The 24009-nt window shown below is 37.4% G+C and overlaps 2 protein-coding genes across 2 annotated transcripts in view; one reads left to right on the forward strand and one right to left on the reverse strand.

Annotated features, from left to right (window-relative positions):
- Window positions 1-668: 668 nt before the first annotated feature.
- Window positions 669-9154, reverse strand: gpkow (G patch domain and KOW motifs). The gene is given in 12 exon segments (XM_043246101.1): window positions 669-1390; window positions 2307-2392; window positions 2475-2544; window positions 2729-2811; window positions 2814-2851; window positions 2933-3113; window positions 3748-3880; window positions 4462-4666; window positions 5773-5879; window positions 7612-7751; window positions 8657-8829; window positions 8951-9154. Coding segments are annotated over 12 exon segments (1527 nt in total). The 5' UTR covers window positions 9133-9154; the 3' UTR covers window positions 669-1261.
- A 1275-nt stretch (window positions 9155-10429) lies between these two features.
- LOC122349946 (membrane-associated guanylate kinase, WW and PDZ domain-containing protein 1) overlaps window positions 10430-24009 on the forward strand; it is a 61859-nt gene continuing 48279 nt past the window's right edge. The window contains 1 exon segment of the mRNA XM_043246097.1: window positions 10430-10928. Coding sequence (XP_043102032.1) covers window positions 10846-10928 — 83 coding nt within the window. The 5' untranslated portion in view covers window positions 10430-10845.

Genomic DNA, 24009 nt, shown 5'->3' on the forward strand with positions numbered 1-24009 from the left:
CCTGCAAAAGCCTTTAAATGGCCTCTCGGTCTAGTTCTGTAGGTTACACGATCATGAGGAAGACTGCTGACTGGCACCTTGCACGAGGTGGACAAGACACAACAGGTCATTGTAAAAGAGGCTGACTGTTCAGAGCTCTGTGTCCAAGCACGTTAATAGAGAGATGAAGGGAAGGAAAAGATGTAGAAACAAGTGTCCAAGCAATAGGGATATCTGCACCCTGGAAAGGATTGTGAAACAAAACCCATTGAAAAATGTGGGGGAGATTCACAAAGAGTGGACTGCAGCTGGAGTCGGTGCTTCAAGAAGCATCTCGTCTGGGCTAAAGACTAAAAGGGCTGGACTGCAGTCGTCTGAGGTTATGTTCTCTGATGAAAATAAATTTTGAAATATATTAGTCTGTGTGTAATGAATGAATTCATTTTTAAATGGAATTAGTAAAAAGTAATTGTAATTACATGACCATCACCTGTGTGTGTATATATAAAGCCAAGTACCAAGTAAATTATCTAATGATGGAACTTGCAGCAAAGTTTTAATGACGTCGATCATTTAGAGGTCCTTGAAATGAATGTATCAGATGATACAGTAAAATTTATATGGACTTAAAATGTTTATGAAAGTAAAGTGACGATTCAATGATTCAAAAATCAACTCAAAAGGCATACTGAAGGACTTTGAACATTTTATTATAAAAGGATAACAAGTGGAAATTCTAGGTGGCTTGTGTATAACTCTGTACATAGACTGAACATGAATCGACATCTTTATTGGACTAAGAAGCCAGAGCAGAGTTTCAGAAGTGTTTTGATCCTAATTAACTGGCAGTGACATTTTTATCCCTAATTACATTGGGTTGAAATGTAAATTCCCTGACACTCAAACGCCGATGCTCCTGAACCGACGACCAGTGTAGACGTCCGTTATCACTATACGGAGAGAAACATGGCACTACTTCTTCACTTGGCAACATAGACTTATTAACAGGACATTATGTTGCTTTAAGATCCACCCAGTTATACAGATACGGCACTGTCACAGCGCAACAAAGAAGTTATGACTCCACATTTGGCTCTAAACTCGCATTTAAAAATACACCACCACAACTAGCAAAATAAATTAAGTCTTGGTTGTATTAAAAAATGTGATGCATCCGATATGTTGGTCTCTAGCAATGTAGGGAAAAGCGGCCAATCACAACTCGTGTTGCTGTCAGAATGAGACTGGGATGATGAAGGGCGCGTCGTATTCATTCGGCCTCTCAGTGTTCAGTTCCGCCCACGTAATGACAGATGGAGTCGTAGTCGAGAGCGAACACCTGCTCCTCGTACCGCTCCAGCTGAACCATGGCTCGGCACTTCTCTCGGTCGCGCTTCAGGATGCGGCCCACCTGCAGGATAGTGTATGCGTTAGGATTCGACAGCACTACTTTCCATATGGATGGATAAAAACATGAACGACTATTAGAGGAGCGAAAAAACACGCGCGTCCACAAACGCATATCAAATGAATAAAAATAACTTGAGGACTAATGAGCCCTTGAGGTACTTGCTTTCTAAGGTTAACTTAATACTGTAAGGTGATACATACATGGTACATACAAATATTTCATTTTAATTAGGTGGACCTATTTTTAGCAGCGAATAAAATGTTTATTCACCATATTGGATTTTGCAGTGCATTCTGGGATTGCATGATCCCTGGAATAAATGTGTAAATGTCATGCTGCCCTACTTTGCTCGAATGAGGAATAAGAAGTGTTATTTTAGTATTTATTAATATTCTGAATTAGCTTTTTTCTCCGTTTTATTTTTATTTCAGTTTTAGTATTCGTTTGTACTTATTTCAATAAAGTTGTCATTGCAACTAAAAAAATGTTTTCACCATTAAATTTCATGCAGTGTATAACTGTTAATAAATGAAATCATCTTAAAAAGTTTTAAATCTAGAAGTGCACCGTGTATAAATGTATCGTTTCACAAAAGGAGTTTGACCCTGAATCATTGAAACGAGGAATTTTTTTTCAATGAATGTATTATCATATTGCCCAGACACTTTTTGGTCTTCTCACATTGATCTGAAAATGCGAATTCACTCTTAGCCGCTAGGTGCTAATAGCATTTTCCCTGGTAACGCTGCACACAATGCAGCACTGCGCTCACAAACGCTGCTTTATCAGGCATCGCAGGCAAGGTGAAATAAAAATAAGACCACTCGTAGATTAGCATCACGCAAAGGAGAGGTTTGGAAAAATAAATCGACGAATTGATCAGAACAGATTGAACAGAGGAAGTAAATCTCTGTACCTGTCCTCTGTGTTCTCCCAGAACCACCATAATATACTCCGAGTCGTTCTTGGGTACAATGGTCTCCAGCATCTTCTGTCTTATATCTAAAACGGACACAGCTTTAAAACCAAACATCCTCCCTGTTAAAACCCATCTTATATCGGTCAAGGTCAGAGTGTTTCCTACCGTCCAGCAGTCTGCCCTCCTCGGTACGACACACACAGGTGTGAGGCGTCAAGACGTCCTCGATTCTCATCTAAACACACCGATTGAAAAAGTTATACCTTATATACAGTCCTAATTAAACATATCTTTAAAGCTCTATTCTATTTAGCTTATTTATGAAGAAAAGAACACCTCCCGTGTTTCCTTCTTTAAAACTTCAGCGTCTCTCAGCATAAAAACAAACAGTAATGACCAAGCCAGTCTCACTATACTACCTTAGAGTTGTAGTATCTGCCTCCTTTGAATGCTTTATCTATGAATCGCACACGGAGGTCTCTCTGGAGCCACGAGGGGCTGGAGGTGTGGGCCTCGACTCCTTTACTGGCGGATGCTTCTCTCTGAAAGAAACGACAATTCATGCACCTACATAAAGACAGATTCATAACCTGAAACAGACGGATCTCGAGTGTCGGTCTTACCTGTCTGTACTTGAGTCTCTGTGTTTGCGTTTCTTCTGATCTCTGTCTCGGTTCCTCTCCCGTTCTCGATCCCTGTCCGTCTTTCCTCTGTCATCTTTGCCGTTTAACCTCTCCTCCCGTTCCCTCTGCTGTTCCCGCTCTTTTTCTCTCTCTTTGTCCTTGTGTGCTTTACTAAGACGACCTGGTAGACAGAAAGGGCCATTGTCACTTTTTTTTTTTTAAGTAAAAAAACAAGTTATAGTTTTAAAATGTCTTTTATATTAGTCATTTGTGTAACCGGTTTTATGTGAGCAAACCAGCACGTGTGAAATATGTCTGTGAAACCACACAGCTTCTGATTACAGACAAATAAAGGCTTACTGGTGATGTTTTGGGTTTAAACAACTAGTTTTCCCACAAGCTCAAATTGCACTTTACACGGTCAATCTGTATTCTCAACGGCTCTCATTCAATTTAAAGACATCATGAAATGAAACCCGTTTACCTAAACATGTCGATGCAGATTAACAGAACAACAGCTAATTTCTATCCTTAATGCCTTGCACTACATTATTTCTCACCAGACACTGCAAACACGTTCTGGAAGGTAAATGCTTTGTGAATGAGCATTCATCTTAAAAATAGGAAAAATGCATTTAACCAGAATAAAAATGCTTTTAGATTTAACCAGAGTAACAAAACCAGGACCAACACATCTGATATGGATGTAGGATTGCTGAACAATTCAGTCAGAAATGCTATACCCACTTATTTATAAGTAACATGACCCCGAACAAGTCGTACGCAAACAGATGAAAATGTAAAAGCAGACTTACTGAGGTCTTTGCTGTATTTGTCGTATTCCTTACGGGTGACTAATTTTAAAGAGTGCTGAATAATGGTAACCGTCTTCCCTCCGATGGCCAGTTTGACTACAACTCTGGCGTTATCTGGATCCACTCCCTCGATCTGTGAGAGAGACCACGTGAGAACAAGAGACAGAGACAGAATTAACCGAAAGTGGAAAAAGAAACGCCAACATATTGATTGTTAAATGGAAATGTATTTTGCTAAATACCAAAATACTGCTAATTGACACAAGGGGGCGCTAAAAACACCTATTAACTACTCTAGTACATCCACAATGTGAAACAAATTACTAGTGATTATTGTCGATTTAATTATAGAGACCTCTCTCTGTGTTAAATAACAAATTGTTCAAACTCGTCATTATATATCCCTATCATTGTATTCCTATATTTGACTTAAGTGCTTTGATACACTCTGAATTGTTAAAAGTGCTATATAAATAAAAAGTGATTGACTGACTGACTGACTAGTACATATAAGTGTATTACAAGTGCATTTTTAAATACAGAGATAATATACTAGAGATTACTCTCTCTACTAAGTACAAAATTGTTGTGCAATATAGCACTTTAACTACACTGTGGAAAGTGCACCTGGGTTTTGTAAGTGTAGGCTATTTTGACAGGGTATATAAAAATCATATTTTTCCCAGACCTCTAATACATATAATGTCCACTCACCTTCCCATACAGGTCTTTGTGTGCTCCTGCCAGGACCTGCACACATCCTCCAGGTCCCAGAACCAGCGTCTCCTCTTCTTTCCTCTCCTCACCGGGTTTAGGGGGTCTCTTGGGGACGCCGGGCTCTAGGTCTTTAATAGCAGAGCGATCTGCTCCCAAACCAAGCCCTTTAGGCCTTAACTCATGCTCTATGGGCTTTACATCTCTGACAGGAGATGAGAGAAAGAAAAGAAAATTAACAAGTTAGTGTATTTTAAACACAACACACCTCACATGTGCATCACAATCCTCGCAAAAAGAGCAGGCCGTGTGTTTCCATGTTCACACAAGCGAACAGATGGAGCCGTAAGCGCAAAAGATTAAAAAGTGTGCAGCCAGCCCACGCCAAAGATTCGGTCTGCCGGTCTGAAATAATTCTTCGCTGCATTTGACATGCAATTATAATCTCGTGTTGTTAATGTCGCCGGCCAGGACAATAATCCCAACACAAAGAAATATGAGTGGAACAGAGTTGCAGACAGAGAAAACATCACGTGCATTAGAAAGTGCTTATCACTAAAAACATTGATGAAACTATAAAGACGCCGCAGAGGTCAGATATGAAACGCACTAAAGGTGAAAAGCCGTGTGAGGTCTTTCAACACATGTTCAATGTGAGTCGATTTATAATTGCTGGATATGTCTATTAGTGCTGTAAAATCATTTATTGCAATTAATCTCATTCAAAATAAAAGTTCTTGTTTTTGCATAATATGTATCTGTGAAAATGTTATGCATATCTAAATTCACACATACACAATATATTTTTTTAATATTTACATGTATTTATGTGTTTATATTTATATAATTTACATTATAAATAAATATATATATTTAATATATTTTTAATGATATATAGATGTGTGTGTATATATACACACATAATAAATATACACAGCACACATACATTATGTTAACAAAAACTTTATTTTGGATTTGATAAATGACAGTTAAGTGTCTGACAGCACTAATGACTTTATGCATAATTTAATTTAAATTTTTGTTTAAAGTTAAACTGTGTCAGCTATACAAAGGTGTAGATGGACAGGTCTGAATAAATATTAATATTTAAAGTAAAATAAATTAATAACAAAATATATAAAAATAATTTAAAATAATATTACATAAATAATAATAATAGTATTAACTATGCAAATTTAAAACCTTTATTTGAATATTTTGAGTCAAGGGCTTTTAAAGGCAAATAACAAAAAAAATCTAATAAATGTTTTATTTATTTTAAATTACAATTGAAAAAAAAACAATCCTTACTGTTTAAACGTGCGTCCGATTCCTTCTCCTTGCTTCCAGCCCATTCCCTTCAGCATGGCCAGCCCATAAGCCTCCACAGGAACACGTTCATAGTCAGCCTCTGTGGACTGAATCAGACCAGACGTCAGCTCTACGGCATATTCAACACACATCCTAAACATCTCCACAGAGAAATCAAGCGCCGACTTCCTAAGCAATCAAAAACACACTCGGCGCTAATTAGAAACGCACACCTCGACCTACAGAGAAACAGATTATTAAATGAAATATCACGTCTCACTTTTTATGCACTGAATAAACAAGCGCTTTGACGGGCGGAGTGAAATGTCTAATGACTCTGAGCGTGTTAAAGCCTAATCAAGCGGTAGCTGGCGCTCTCGCAGCAATCTACAAGTGATGGACTCGCGCCGCAGGAGAAAATGACACTGGAGGTGCGAGGAAGAAAGAGAGAGAGGGAGTTATGCACAGTAAGCTGTTTGGATGCAGCAGGAGAGTTCTTCATCACTCATTTCATTAGGACACACCCACACACACACACACACACACATTAAATGCAACAAGAGCACTGCATGTGCAGTGACCTTGAACTGCCCTGTGCTGACACCACACTTGGCACCATTACTGGACAACAGCTCGAGCAGCCCATAGAACACTAATGAGTTTTCATAAAATACACTTCATAAATCAGCAACCGCAATTGCATTAGAAATCCTCAGCATGTACAAACACATCGACGTGTCCCAGATCAGTGATTAATTTAAACCGAAAGAGATATGTATCTGCATACGGTATCGATAACAGGCATACACTGCTCCACTTCGTGCTTGCTGCACCAATAACAGACATGGCTCTTGTAATAGCATGCTAACGTGGGATTTTTACTAAGACTTTTTGGAATAGCTCTTTATTAACAACACAGAATTTCAAACTAATTTTCTTCTGAAGTTTAAAAGTATCAAATATAACTAATAAAGCATCGTGGTTTGCGCAAAATATTAGCACAACTGTTTTCAACACTAATAATAATAAGAAAGCAAATAAGCATATTACTAAGGCCAGAAGCCTTATGATCGTGTGACACTGAAGACCTATTCTAGAATAAGGTACATTTATATATATATATATATATATATATATATATATATATATATATATATATATACACATATATATATATATATATATACACATATATATATATATATATATATATACACATATATATATATATATATATATATACATATATATATATATATATATATATATATATATACATATATATATATATATACACATATATATATATATACACATATATATATATATATATATATATACACATATATATATATATATATATACACATATATATATATATATATATATATACACATATATATATATATATATATACACATATATATATATATATATATATATATATATACATACACACACACACACACAAATTCAAATTTTAAATCATAATATTAAACAATACTACAGTGTATTTTTAATCAAATAAATACACAATCTGTCTAAAACAAGTCAAAGACTAGGCTTTAGCACACACGTATTCCCACACTGGATTCATCTTACTTTACAAGATTTTCCATTTAATTCAAACCATTTGCTGCAATGAACTTGACACTAAAATGTATCCCACGTGCAGCATTCTCAGAAATATTTGTAAAAGCCTTCACGCGTTTAATAATTTAATAATGTGTAACTTGCACAAATTACGGACAGACTAGCTGAAAGCTGTAAAGGCTTATCCTTAGATAAAACGGGGCAGCCTGTTCTTCCTTACCCTTTTCGGATCAATCGTGTACCTACCGACTCTGGTCGCAAATCCACTTTGACTTTGTCTCCATCCTCAAATCCCTCAGGGGCCTGGTTCTGCATGAGAAGAGGAATGGCGAAGTTTGGATCCATCTGCTGTCCGTTCTTCCATCTCTCCTGGTGCTTTTGAGACTCTAAACGGCATTAACGGCATAAACAGGAACAGAACGTTAGTCTTCACTGAAGCAGATGCTTTTGAGTACAAAAATGGCTTTTAATAACCATTCCAGGTCTATAAACACACTAATCATTTTATTAGTCCTTGTGAAAAAGTGGAAATGTTTTAAAAAGATGCTTAAGAACTGAAATAATGTACTCAAATACAAATTAAATGTAATGTGCGCGGACACTTGACTGCAAACTATTTGCAATTAAATTAAAAGGTATTACAGTTTATATTATTATATTATTACATATTCATATTAAACTAAATTACTAAATCACTTGAAAGTGATTTCTGACCCACTTTTTCCCTATGGATAATTTCATAATTCTATTGTTTATGAACCATAGCATTTATGGTTACTCACACATAGTAGAACAGACAAATACCATTTTAGTATGTGATTCCTATAGAAATCCATTTTCTAACACATTTGTAATATTGGCATAGCAATTTAGTATATTTAAAATAAATGTCATTTTTATTAATAAACACACTGTACTAGGATTTATAGTCAAGTACTGAACACAGTTTACGTGTAAGATTTGAAGTACACTACAAGTGCAATGGAAACCCACTGAAAATGTAAAGCAAAGCTGGCAGGCACACAAAATCAGCAGGGTTATGTTTTAAAAACTAGTTATACTTAATATGTAAAACACATTTGTAGTACAGGGTCATTTTCTTTAAAAATTATAATATAATTAAAAAAGGTTACGATTTAGGTGTGCAATGATATTAACGTAATACTGCAGAGTAAATAGCACAAATAATTTAACTGCCTGGCGATTTTATATTAGTAAACGAATGCCCATCTTTATAGGTTTTGAACCACAGCCAAACTCTACAGAATCAATATCTGATAACGGCGCACACCTTCGATGAGTTCTTTGACGGCCAGAGACTCCACGGTGTCCTGCTCCTCCCGGGACGGACCTCTGCTCTTGTCTTCGCTGCTCTTGTCGCCTCGCTCAGCATCCTGCCGGTACCAGCGGTTCTTGTGGATCAACGGGATGACCAGCTCCTTCGGTTTCTCCACCGGTTTGGTTCTGTAGACGTGACAGACACATACAAGAGTTGAAGCACACGGCACATAAAGATATATACACCGTACTCTTTTCAATTAGATTATTTGCTAACATAGCTAGCTAGCGTTAGCCTTCGACTCACCCTTTAAGTTCTTTTCCTTCGACTTCAACTAAATAATCTCGCTCCTCCGCTTTTCCGGACTTAACCTTGATCAATGTTTTACTAAAACCGAAAGATATTGGACCAGATTTTTTTCCTCCGTCATCTTGACTAGTTTTATTCTTCAGTGATTCACGCTCTTGATGCCGATCCGGCGACGCCATGTTTGTTGTGTGATTGTAGTCACTGGTAAATGTAGTTTTATTGGACAGCCATCTCTATGTCTAGAGAGCTCAAAAGACTACAATTCCCATAACGCAACACGCTACGCACGACTTTATTTCTTCATTTTAATTTAGTAAAATAGTTTACAGAAAATAGAGTTTAACATTATTTAAGCATAAGGAATTGTTCTATTAGTTTGTTACTAATATATAAATAATGAATATAGTTCTACCTTGTTCAACCAGCTCACCTTGCAGTGACCCCTAAATTAGATGAACTTGGGGAGAAATTAGCTGTGGAAAATATAAATCCAAGCATATTTTGTAAAATGTATTATTTATATTCATAAATGAATATTGTAATAAAACGTATATGTACGAGTTATGTAACATATATTTAAAAATACATGTAACAAAATGTAAGAAATATGTAATATTAAATAATTTCCGTCTAGTTAGATAGATTTGTCATAAAAAGAGTATCAGTGATGCCTCTTGGCCCATGCCTCTTCAGGACTGACCAAAGAGGAGAAGTTGTCAGAAACTATTCGTGTGACAAAAGATCGGTGTGACCATACCCTTGCAATAAATATATGAATAAATAAATACATAAACTTTGCTTTTATTCATCCAGACACAGTTATTATTTTTCTGGCTGGTTTTAGATGGTCTCCCATCCAGACCAGCAGAAAGCAAAAGTGCATCAAAATCGAAAAAAAAAACGTCCTGGAAATCACCAAACCATCTGGTTCGTGCTGGTTCAACGCACTTTCACGACTAGTTTCCCGACTCCATTCCCACCCACATCCTCCCACTGCACCTGTCTACATCCTCTCCCCTGACCTGGGGGTGCTTTTTAACAAAACCGGCAAACTACCTGGTTCGTTTGCACGAGGGGCGGTTCTTCCCCTTATATCTTTCCCTCCCCTCGGCGCCTCCAATATCGCTTCTTACTCTTATTACGGCGTTCTTTCCTTATCGCCTGCGCCTGGGAGTACCGTGGCGTGCGCCGGACGCGACCTGTGCCGCTGACGCGCATCGCTTCCCGCAGCGTGCCTTCACGGACATCCGCGACGCCGTCCTCCGGTTCGCGATCGATACCGTCGCCGTGTCCTGCTTATTGAGCGCCGCGAGAAGCCAGACTCAGCACAAGCGCTGCGATGTAGCGGGTCAGCGCGTTTATTCGCAAAGTCACAACAATTGCGCGGATTAAAACGCCTCGGGACGCGATGAAGAGGAAGCGATAACTATGAAGGTAAGGTTTTGATTGTCGTCGGACGTGTTGCTTTTGTGGAAATCCCTGAAGGTGCAGCTCGTGTCAAGAAAATTGACCAAAAAAAAAGCTATTCGGTTCGTGCGGGACACAAGTTGTCTCTGGCCCGAAAGCCACAGTCCAATGACAGCGGCTGTTGTTTTGGAGTGTCTACAACCAAGTGGAAGCGCGCTGTCCGATGCGCGTTTTTTTCTCCCAGTGTTTTTTTTTTTCCCTGGCAGATCATCACCGGTCCCGTTCCCAGCTGAACACACACACACACACACACACACACACTCTGAACACACACGCGTCCGGCGCGCATCTCGTCCGCGTGCTCGCAGCGCTCTCCAGACGACCGCCTTTACAAGTCGCGGAAAGTTACGCATCTGCGAGGATTTAACGTTTTAGGAATTGTTTTTAGTCACTTGACCGTCGGGGTCAAATCTAGGCTTTTGTCAATGTATATAGACGCGTTCAAGCGGATGATCTTTGAACGGCTGAACTGTCTGAAGAGAATGTGTGTGTGTCAGCGGCAGTGCAGGTGAGTGTTTTCTGCTAAATATCCGTGCGCTCTGAATGTTTGGACTGTAAACGTGGGTGTGGGAGAGACGACACAGACACAGATGCGTGGAGTTTCTGCTTCACAAACACAACAGTTTATGCTACCATGTGTTAGTTCTGATCCACCTCACATAATGTCCAATCTATCTATCTATCTATCTATCTATCTATCTATCTATCTATCTATCTATCTATCTATCTATCTATCTATCTAGGCTTGTTTTAGACAGTCAAGTAATTTGTCCACCTTGGTTTGGTTTTTGCTGATCTCTAGATAAATGCTTTATTATGAAGTAAAAATGTAACCGTTGTTTGTATAAATTTGTTTGTTGATACACATGGACTTCATTTTTCATATTTAATAGCTACTATTTATTTATTTATTTAATTAAAATGTCTATTATGAATTATTATATAGTTTCATATGAATTTTAATATAATTCAAAGTTATTTAAAAAGCAGCTTATTATACAAAGTCTATTATTATTATTATTATTATTATTAGTAGTAGTATTAATAATAATTATAATAATAACAATAAATGATTTGCTTATTAAACTAAGTCCTTATATTTGATTTTTTTATATATATATAATTTATTTAATAATCTTAATTATGTGATGTTTACATATATATATATATATATATATATATATATATATATTACATTTTTGAATTTTTATAAATTATATATATATATATATATATATATATATATATATATATATTTATAAAAATTCAATTATTTGTTAGTATAATAATTATTTATCTTTTACGTATTTAGAGGAGCTGAGAGAAGCATTTGCTAAATTTATGTAGCTTGTTTATTTGTTTTCACGCACACACATTTTTGTTGATATATAGTTGCCCCTGTTAGTTTGTGATTTAACTGCCTTGCATGTCATCAACCTGATATGTGACTTCGCATTTCATCAGGTTTTGAAAGGCTTTGGAAATGCACGTGCGAATGTGTTTATATAACTTCGAATCGCAGTCATTTTGTATGTGACTGGCGTACGTGCCAAAGAAACAAGCAGAGAGATGCTGAGTTGTTGAGGTGTGTGTGTGTGTGTGTGTGTGTGTATTTGGGTGTGTCTGTCCTGATGTGCTACTGAAATAATGAATGTTGTGACCCAGACTTCACAACAGTGCGTCGCTGAAGGCTCAGGGAGCAGTCAAGGTTATCCAACAGTTATGAATCATTCATTAATACGAGAAAGAGAGAGGGAGGAAGAGACAGAAGTCTGAAGAAAGCAACAATTGTAATATTCCCCATCTCCCACACCCCTGAGAACCACTCACTTCACACGCCACAGGCTGTGTGTGTGTGTGTGTGTGTGTGTGTGTGTGTGAACATATGGTTGTGTGTGTACAAGCGTTAGCCTTTCCTCACCTTCTCAGTTTCAGCTAAATTATCAATCCAACTTCTGGCCAATTACTTATAATCGCCTTACTGGGGCTGTCTGAATGTTGATCTGATAGCTGAGCGCCTGCTAATGAGATGATTCCCGCCCGCGCGCGAGCGTGTATTGTGCGCGTTGTTAATTGCGTGATTACATGCACACCTCACTTCATGCATATTCAAGGTGATGTGTAGAAGGTGTGGTTGAAGGAGGCAGAGATGTGAGGATGCTGCAGTTTACCCTTGCTGTGTAGGACAGCTCTTCTTTGAGCTCACTGTTTGCGCTATGGTGCCACCGCTATCCGCTAATCTGTTTCAGCTCATTCGGTCTCAGACGTGTAATGGAATCGATAGCATATTATGTGAGAAATTGTGAAGGTCATTCGTGGAGGAAGGCGTTGAAGTTGTGAACAGGACAAAGATTATTGGAGGACATTTTCACATTTACGTTTGTTTTACAAGAAGATTGATTTTAAAACATATGATGGCAAAATCAATATAAATTCTGTCACCGTGGTATAACAAAAATAAAAATATAATATAATATAATAATACTACTACTTGGTTTAAACATTGCTTTAAAATCAATAAAGTAGAACATAATAATGAGAAGTAAATTGAATATTAGGAGACTTGAGGTCCAATTTACTAAATAAATCTGTATTTTTAAAATTTAATTTAATTTTATATTTTAATTAAATGAATAGAACTAATAATAATATTAATAATAAAAATAAAAATAATTAATAATTAATATGTTATTGAGGTAACACTTTTCAACAAAGGTGTTAACATTAGTTAATGTATAAGTAACATGAACGAGCAATGAACGATACATTTATTACACTATTTATTAATCTTTGTTTATGTGGGTTAATAAAATACAGTTGTTCATTGTTTGTTAATGTTTGTTCACAGTGCATTAACTAATTTTAACAAATAACTTGTGACCTTACTAATTATTTAGTAAATGCTGAAATTAAAATTAAAATTAATAAATAATGTAAAGTATTGTTCATTCTTAAATCACGGTAACAAATGCAACGTTAACTAATGAAGTTTATTGTAGAGTGACATATTAGAGTCAAAAAAACTTTTCTAAAAACCATATGAAACCCACATTTATAAAAAGAGTACATTTATAAGAACTTGTCACTATAGAAGTATTAAAGTATTTTTCAATGTCTTTATCATGGACAACTGGTTCATAATGACTACAAATGCTGCTTGGATCAACATGGACAAACATATGATGGCAAAATATAAATAGTTTGGGCACACTGTGCCTTTAACCCTAAATGGTGATAGTGGCTATTATACACTAGTGAATATAGCATATTTTCTTAACAATTTATTAAATGCAAATAGCGATGGATTCTCTTTACACTTTGTAAAACTAATTATATTTGTGCTACTTTTTGAAAGTAGTGGCAATTATGTGCACCTCGGTGTTGTTATAAAGCAGTTTGTTATAATAATGTATTGGAAATAATTGCTTTTCTGATGTGATATGACCCATAAAAAGGCAGTCGCTTTGCCGTTCAGCCACTGGAGCTGTTATTAGGGAATGGTCTTTCGTAGTGTTGACTAGACCAATCAGACGTCGGTGGGTGGAGCAGCCTCCGTCAGCAAGGACACTTCAATAAAATAATGGCTCAAGATAACAACCCCTCACCCCTAAGGGCAAGAAAGTATTGTAAAACTATCAAAACGCTGCAATCAATGAACCAAACCGTTTGAACACTTATATCTTGACTTGGGTCAGTGAAGTGCGGCGCAACTGAGATTGTATTGTTCTTTATCTTCCCACTATTTAACTTAAGAGTCAATACCTGGACCATAGTTGCTCTCGCTTCATTATCCAGACCAAATGGACCTTGACGTGTCTGTTGCTCGGAACAACACGAATATAAATCTGAACGTTGATGGATCGGGAACCCGTTATATGGATATTGATAGCAGGTAGGGCACAAGCGTGTCGCTGTAAAACTGCTGGAAGGGAGCCTTGAGCCGGAGGCTGCGCCGAGGAGGAGAGAGGCAGGGCTGCAGGATCAATATCAGCGAGGAGGAGAAGACAGGCTCGAGGAGGGAGAAACAGAGGAGGCGGGGCCAAAGGAGAGAAAAGGAGGCCGGTGGGGAGAGAGCGAGCTCGGAAGGGAGCGATGGAGGGTCACCTTCAGCGATGGCATCTGATTCAGCACAATCTTTCCCACTCGGGTTACTGCACTGTGACCTACTCGAGCATTCTGGGACTCTTCCTGTTTTATTTTCCGCCTCTTTCCATCCCTCCGACCGCTTTCTCCTTTGACCTTTCATCCGCACAAAGTCGATCTCCTTATTTTTGTCCTTCTGGTACTTCTGCACACAACTCAGGATTTATTATTTGCTATGGTTTTATGTTCTCCAGTATCACGTCATTGTCATCATCTAGGTTTAGAGTCTTTAGTCATGTCACAATATACCTTGACTTTTTTTTTTTTTCCTTGTGTTTGGGTCATTTTTCATCTCCCTTATGTTATGGCAACATCTTGGTTTTTCTCTCGCTCTATCTTTGCAGACAATCACCGCTCCCACACAAGCGTTTTTGCTCACATACTTTTGTTTTGGGTCTTTGCACATCATGCAGAGACAATTATGTTTTATCTCTGACAATAAAAGTCTTTCGACAAAGAGAAAAAACACAATTAAAAGCTTTCAGGCATGTCGTTTCGCACTGTCACTTTTGATCTATGAGTGAATCTTTGAAGTACTTTGCTGTATTTTTCCATCCACTTTTGGGACGAATCTTTTTTTTCAAAAGAAACGTCAACTCTTTTGACAGTACACACTACCATTAAAGATTTTTTTTTTAAATATTTAATAAAAAATACATATTTTTATTTTAAATAAATAATAATTTTATAGAGCAAGGATGCAATACATTCATTAAACTGACAGTAAAGACATTTATAGTGCTTACTTAAAGATTTCTGTTTCATCAAAGAACCCAGAAATAATTTTTTACTTGAGTAATAATGATTTTGAATAATATAATGATGCTGAAACAACAGCTTTGCTATATCATAGAAATCAATTAAATATTTATATATATATATATATATATATATATATATATATATATATATATATATATATATATATTTAATATTACTGTTTTTAATGATTTTGTGAGAATAAGAGACTTCTTCAAAAACAAAAAATCTTACCAATGACAAATTTTTTTACGGTAATGCACATGATTTTATGTACCCTTATTAAATTTATAGTAGCACATTTATTCTGATTGCACTGAGTTTCATGGGTATTAAGTCTAATGTGTGTGTGTGTGTGTAGGCTGGGTTTTGGGAATGTTTGGTGTGTGTTTTTCAGCCCACTCACATTTAATCTTTTATTTTTAAATCTGTCACGGCTGTTCGTGTGTCTGCTACACTAGTGGCCCAGATTTGGGCAGGATTGAGCATCACGGAGTTTAATGCAGCTTGTGTCCGAGGGTGTGGGAGAGTGATTAGATGCGAGATGTGTTACTATCCAGACGTTCTGCAGCGGTCTATAGGCTGTGTGGATGCTCAGGTTCGTTTGGAGGTCGTTTGTAATTTAAGATGCACGGGCTGGCTGGCCTCCAGCAGGTCTCTCCGTGGAGGGTGATGTAAGATTAGGGTCAGAGCAGTCAAATACAGGTTAGGACTGGGAAGGGGTGTCATAACTGCTCGAATACAGGTTATTAAATGTATTGGACTATACCAAAACCTAAATTATTTTTTCCTAGTCGTGCATTAGCCTGTCGTGAACAATGTATTTTAATGTGAAGTGAAAACCTAACCACTGGTAAGTGGTTACGTAAATAATCCATTCCGAAATCGAAATATTTTAACTGTAACTGATGATAATTACTTATAATGTGTATGTTAAATGTGTTAAAACTTTAAAGGAATTCTGTTAACTGCAAGTTTGGCATCTTTCATCATTGAAGCCCAAACATTTCATTAAATTCCTCCATCTTGAAAAAGCTCCGCTAATATTTACCCTTGTTTTATCCCATTGTCTGTCTCTGCATATTTTATCAAGTCTTTGAATTTTCACTTACATTTCAGTAACCAAATCTTACTTTCTTTTGCATCAGCTATGGTCCCACACTGATTAAACACCCCGTGGCTCAGCCTGCCACAGTAGCCACGACACGCACTCTCGCCATTGGCTGAGCTAGAAATACTGATGGATTTGCCTGTATGCAAATAGAGGTACAGGAAAAAATAGGGGTGGGAGAAATGTTTTTTAGTTATACCCTTTGCAGTGTAATGCATGCTTTGTGTTTGCTTGTGCTGAAGCGGCTGATCAAGACTAGGCGGACTCCAATGTTGGTTAAGATGTAAATTTGTAAAGATACATTTGCACAAGGATTAATTGGGGGACAATGTAGATTAAGATTATTTTGGAATCGGTTCGTGACTCCCAGAATTAGATCGGATTGTAAAGTGCCTGAAGTTTCCCACCCCTAAAATGTAATGCGCTTTTTAGACAAAATATTTAGGACATTTACACCAACAGGGACTTTGCCACTGAATTCTAAGTATGTAGACATTACTATGTACTTAGTCCCTGAAAAACAGCCCCGAAGCATTATGCCTCCTTAATGATTTGTCACTCAACTCATCAGGTCTCCACCGCTCTCACGAAGCTCATTTTTGTGCTGATATTAATGCTGCTGGATGTTTGGAAGCATGCAGTTATGGAATAAGCAGAGCCTCTGTGACTTTTTATTCACGCTCATGATTTTCCCGTGACTTTACCTGGTCTTACACTTCATGGCTGAATGCTTCCACTTCTCAGTAAGCTGGGATAAAACTTAACTGACTTATTGCAAAGATGCCATGGCCTCTTAATCTTTGCCTTATAGCAATATCGTTTTTGATATAGTGCAGTATATATAATATATTACATTTCTTTATTGGTGAGTAAAGTGCTGTATGTTTTGATGGAGGGGAGATAAATCAATCTCATTAGTGTTTATTACTTCCATGCTATTCAATGGCCAGACATGAATTCAGATTTTTGAAAATACAATTAATATTTTTGTATCCTTGCAATATAAGATATCAAGAAACCAATCAAAGCTTTATTGGACTGCCGGTCTCTCAGGATTCTGCGAAGGAAAGTGAATTCCCCTCTCAGCCGTTGTGCAGAGATGTTACTAACACTAATACAACAAGGACAAGCGAACAAGATGGGGATAACCGAGCAAACTCATTCCTCACAGATTTCGTAAAGGAGACAACCGGCAAGGTGAAATGCAAAGACTTGTTTCCTTTGTCTTCCTCACTTTTGTCCCCAGCCTGCATAACAATCAGTCCGCCCAGACACAGATGTGTATTTCACACTGAGTGATATTCCTATTAGAGCGGGGTGCTTCTCAGACGAATGAGGTGCTTTTCCAGCTTTGACTGGAATAAATGATCTAGATTGTTGAGCAGAAGCCGTCACTACACGTTCATAAGATTAATCGGATCATACAGGTGCAGTATTCACCTTGCAGCTCTTGTTTATTTCTGTTAAGGTAGATGTCGTGGCGGCAGATGACTTCCTGTTTTACCTACTGGGGTTTGTTGCTGACACAGAGATGTGTTATTGGTTTATGCCTTGGTGGATAGTTTTATTTCTGTGCATTATATCATAATGAAGTTCTTCTTTGATAGACAACATTTATTGTTCAACATTTAGGATTTAATCTTTTTGTGGTTTAATGCAATACATCTTCATTCTGTCTCTGTTGCTGTCGGTTTGTATCTCTTTTTTAAACATTCTTTGACTCTTTGATTGATTGACCGCGGGATTCAATTAGACGGTCTTGTAATTGAGTCATTTTGTTTGCTCTCTTCTTTTTTAGTTTCATAATTTGGGCACGTCTCTGTTGAGACTACAGTTTATTGTAGGCGATGGCTCCAAGATGTGCGGAACGGCATTGACCCTTTTGTTACCTGAAATAATATTTATACCAAAAATATATAGCCATAATAATACAGGTGGAACATAGAAGGTCAGAGGATGACTTATCGTTAATGATATTTTAAAAATAAAAATGGCAGATAAACATGTACTGAACACCTAACTGCAACTTATGACATAAAATGTAACATGATATCAGAAACATGCATAACTATATATTTAACAAATGAATTATATATATTGCTCACAAAAATAAAAAAAGCTTACTGTACACACATAAAATAATCATGTCTGTTATGTAACGAATGTCCATTATTGATTCCTGTTTTTGACAGTTTTCAGTATACGCTCATTGCAATATTGCACAAGCCTCAAGTATAACTAGCCTCAAGTTTTTTAATTACATTATGATTAAATGTTATGAATCTTTGCTGTTGTATCTCAGTTTTTCCTCTTTCTCTCTGAGCGCTGTCCTGAACTGATAAATCTCTTTATTGCTTTAGTCACCTTCTAATTAGTGTCACGAGGCCTGGAGTCCCTGTTTATCTTTACTGGCCCAAAGAAGTTACTCATATTTATATTTTATCTCCTGTGTCCTTTGGGTGTTCATAATAATGAAAGTGCCTTGAAATGGCTGGCTCTTTCCATTTAACCCAGACTTATCTTTCAACAATTTTAAGTTTGAAGATATAGTTCACCCACAAATAAAAATGTGCTAAAATCGACTGTGCAAGATGTAAATGTGTTTGTTTCTTCATTGGAACAGATTTAGTGTAGCGTTACGCTCTTAAAATTAAAGGTGCTTAAAAATTTCTTTACAGCAATGCCATAACCATGTACGATTCCATAAAGATGGATCCTTTTTAGTGAATGGGTGACGCCTGAATGAGAAATCATAACAATAATCCACAAGTGATCCACATGAGTATCATTGATCAGTTAACATCTTGTGAAAACTGTATGTTTGTGATAAAATTCCCAGATGATACATTTGTTTAACTGTTGTTAACTCTATGATGTTAACTCATGATAACTCTTTCTCCAGTGAAAAAGTTAATTCTTGGTTGTCTTCTCATCAAAAAATCCAACAAAATGTTGGTGTAGAACTGTTTTGGACTGATATGGCTCATAACTGGTGCTTGATCTGTACCTGTTTCTCTGAGTCAGACTGGACTACTAGATCTTGAGGCAACAGTTTGAATCTTAATCATAGATTTAATCATAGATTTAATTCTTACAAACGCAGCTTTTCACTTCACAAGACATTAATTGAAGGACTGGAGTATTTGTCTCATTCCGACGGCACCCATTCACTGCAGAGGACCCATTGCTGAGCATGTGTTGTAATTGTACATTTCTCCAATTCTGTTGCGATGAAGAAGCAGGCTCATCTACGTCTTGAATGCCCTGAGGTCGACTAAATTTTAAGCAAATTTTCATAATTGGGTGAACTATTTTCATCCTGAAAAGCCTGCGTTCCGAGGATGCTTTTCTTTGAACACCTACAATGTGACACTTAAACACTTCCCGTGATAATGAATTCAGCAGTCTCTAAAAAGGCAAGGGCCCAGGGTAAGGTCGGCTGTGATAATGAATACAGAGACGAACATGCATTGTTCCACATTCTGACCACGAGCGGACACGCAGCGCCCCAACACGTGACTCTATGCTAGTTTTGTCATGCAATATATAGCCTATAGCATTAGTTATTCATGTTGCATGAATGAGATGCCATGGGTGTTCCTGGAATAAAGATTGATCCAAAAATAGGCCTTATGAGGAAACAGATATATTTAGAGAGAAAACAACAATGGCGGTAGATGTGACAGATTGTTTTGCTCCAGGACTGTATGGAATTTCACTGGTGAGCCATCCTAGCAGAACAGAGGGGTGGATGCGAAAACGGATATGGGGTGGTCAGCTCTTTCCTGACCTTAAGGGTCAGCATTTTCAACACTACATGTAAAATATGCAGTATCTTCATAGAGCCACCAGCGTTTCTAGTTCAGCTGGTTGAAAGTGATGTAACAAAACAGCTTTTCCAAAGCAGAAAATCTGCTATATGGAAAGTATGAAATATTCTAGACTAATATTCACATTTTTTGTAATTGTAAGATTAGGTCATGCAAGTATGCAAGCCACTATCAGTGATGATAATGAAAATCAATGTACACATGTATGTATCAAATGGTATTTATGTCCCCTAGAGAAAGATCAAAATGCTCTTTATATTTGTAGCAATGACAAGGAGGCTTTTCATCTCCAGAGACACAGAGATTCAACCTTTGAATATAGATGCAACTAATGCTGCTGAGCAAGGCTGACAGTCTAGAGCGTGAAGATGTGTAGCTATATAACCAGAACCTCCTCTGTGTGTGTGTCTGACAGCACGAGACGTCTCAAACCAACCAGACTTGACAGTTTGTCTTGCACAAAGACACCTCTAGACATTTGAGTGTGTAACTAGGAATACATTTGCTTGATCTTGCCACATATACAACAAATAGATGGACACAGGCTGCTATCTATCTATCTATCTATCTATCTATCTATCTATCTATCTATCTATCTATCTAACGGTCTGTCTGTTCGTCTGTCTGTCTATTCTCTCTGTCCTTCTGAAAACAAAATTAATCTATCTATCTATCTATCTATCTATCTATCTATCTATCTATCTATCTATCTATCTATCTATCTATCTATCTATCTATCTAATCTGTCTGTCTGTCTATCCATCATTAGAATCATATTCATCAATAGAAATGAATGTCTTTTTTATAAAGTGTAAATGGATTACTTTATCTAACTGGATAAAGTCATCTGTGTTTCATGAGCAAAAACCACACACAGTTTTTGTCCAAACAGAAGGTCACACAGCTGGACAGAGAAAGAACAGAAAAGAGGAAACGGGATACTGTGTGTGTGTGTGTGTGTGTGTGTGTGTGCAGTGCTTTATGCAAAGTTTGCGTTTGCGTTTATGTGTGCATGCATATATACATGCATCATGACATAGCAACATATATGTGTCTTAGCTCTCAACCCACACCCATAGACCCACACCCATTTAATTCTACATTAATTCCTACACATGAAAATAAGGCTGTGAGGGACTGAATTACAGTCTGTTTAATAGGTTGTCCCGCAAATATCATTTTATCACTTCAAATTTTCTCGACATGTTTGGTAAAGTTATTTATCCACTGAAAGAGAGTGTATTTTAGCGTTGACCCTCCTCTCTATCCGTGGACACCTGAGCTCTCCTGCTCCAAGGTCATATCCACGACTCCTCTTCCTGTGCCAATGGCAGCCTGCGTGGAGCCTGGCTCAGTTTATCTCTGTCTCTGTAGCTGTTACAAAAAAAAAGACTCCTCCTATCAGCTGCCGGATCTCCGGGGGGTGGGGCTGGATAAATGACCGATCGGCCAATCGCTCAACTGGAAACAATTAGTCATGTCTCCTCAGATGCTCCTCATGCTGTTTAATTAGCCTCATTAAGCCTGGTGGGCAGGACAGCCTGAGGGGACGTGCGGACGCTGTAACCGTGGTTACTACTGTGCCGCAGTCAGGTTGACTGCTCCTCCGTCTGACCCCTGGTTAGGATTGTATCGATCACCAATTAGAGTATATTGATCTTTCTCAGACCCCCCCGGTGGTAATAACATAAGAGAGACAATTAAGAGGAAAGTGTAAGATGGTGCTGGAAGCTAACTCATGCTGCTTTACTATATATCATGTTTATGGTTAAATCATATAAAACAGACCTTTTTATCCCCTTGGCGTTTTAGTACTTTATAATTTATAATCTGAATATAAAAAAATCTTTTAATATAAAAGATTTATATTCAGATTAGTCTGCTGGCTGGTTTTAGAGCAGTGCTATTATTTATATATTTTATAGCATTTATTAATATTTTTATTTTTATATTTTCAGTTTAGATTTTAATTTTAGTGTTTCAATAGTTTTTCAACATTTTCATTTTTTTTTATTTTAGCGTTTTGAAATTATTTTAATTTTTTTTTATGCTTTTAGTTTGCTAAAACAGCTGAACACCAGTTAGGCCAGGCTGTGAAGACAGTTTAATTTGGTATGCCGTCTAATGAGATCAAATCTGTTTTTTGGCCAAATTGGTCAGATGTTATAAGCAAAAATAATTTTTTTCTTTAGATTATTTGACCAGTAGGTGATGCTGTGCCGAAACTACTCATGCACTCTTAGGTTATGTTTGTTATAACACACATCAGGTTTGGTCCGAATCTAAAACTATGGGTTTCTAGGGTGTTCTGGGTGGTTCATAAAGCCATGTTGCCATGTTGTTGCTAAAGTATTTTGTGAAGGTGCTTGTATGGGCGATATGACCAAAATCTTGTATTATGATATGAGTATTTTATTTCACGGTAACAGTATATATCACAATAGTTATTATTATTTAATGTCATAGAAAATTGTAGAATTCTTGTCACCAGTTTCAATATCACAAAAAGGTTGTATAAAATAATCAAATGGAAATAAAAATAATAAATAATAAAAAGCAATACTAAATTAGTTCTTTGTTGTTGCTTATTGTATTTCAGGTGCTTAAAATCACTTTTTTCTACGCTGAAATGCATAAAAACATGCTCAAATTATGTGTCTTCGTGACCACTTAGCACAGCAATATCATGTGAGCGTGTAGATGATGGTCCAAAATATCAAACGGTTGATACATTTCTACTGGTTAATCATTGATGCTGGTACATTGCCCCCCCTAAGGTGCTTAGTTGCTAGAGCATTGTTAAGCCGTTGCTAGGGCCTTTTGGATGCTAGCTAGGTTGATGATTGGCTTAGATTGGGTTGGGATATGGTTTCTATGTTGTCTTAGCTGGTTGCTGGATGGTTTCTAGGGTGTTCTAGATGGTTCATTGGTCACTAGAGGATTCTCCATGGCTAGGGCATTTCCAGGGGTGCGTCTCCATCAGCACCCTTGTTCAGTAGTCAGCGCACTGATCAGGGAGACAGCCATTTTGATCTTAAAATCCTTCCAGTGCACTGCAACGTTCACTCCCACAATGCACCATAAAAACTAGGGAGCATCGGTGCTCACTATGCTCCCTTGCCAGAATTAGCATCAGTCTCTGTGTTCTGTGTGGTTAATTGGTTGCTAAGCTGTTGCTTGATCGTTAGGTGGTTGCTAACTATTTGTTGACATTTTCTTCTATTTTACAATTTTATCAAACGTGTCAAAACACGATCTGTAATATAATAATAAACCCTTCAAACAATCTATAGAAGCCATATTGTTGCGATGACACTGAAAGAGTAACAACTACTGTAGTAATTTTGGCAAAATGACGGTTTCCACAGCAAATATTTGTAAGGCAGTAGTCTTGCTCTTTTTTTTTCTCCATATTGCCCGCTTGATCTGCTTTATCCCCTTTGGCTGTCACAGACATATTTTCCCCATCTTATCTAATCCTTATCCTCTCTTGTCTCCCGCTATCTCCTGCTCTATCTGGCATCAGTCCTCTAACTAACCTACCTCGGCGTTTTCCTCCGTGACCCGACTCTCGCCCTCCTCTTACGCTCATTCCTTCATTCTGTCAGCCCCTCGCGCTCCTCGCCATCTGTCCTGTCTTGATCTCCTCCTGATTATCTCTCTCTCTTCCCTATCTGTTTCTCGCCGACATCTACACATCACTGCCGCTTTAAAGCCGCTCCCGAGTAAGAGATTGGACGAGGCCG

Source organism: Puntigrus tetrazona, chromosome 8 (assembly GCF_018831695.1).
Source record: "Puntigrus tetrazona isolate hp1 chromosome 8, ASM1883169v1, whole genome shotgun sequence".
Lineage (NCBI taxonomy): Eukaryota > Metazoa > Chordata > Actinopteri > Cypriniformes > Cyprinidae > Puntigrus > Puntigrus tetrazona.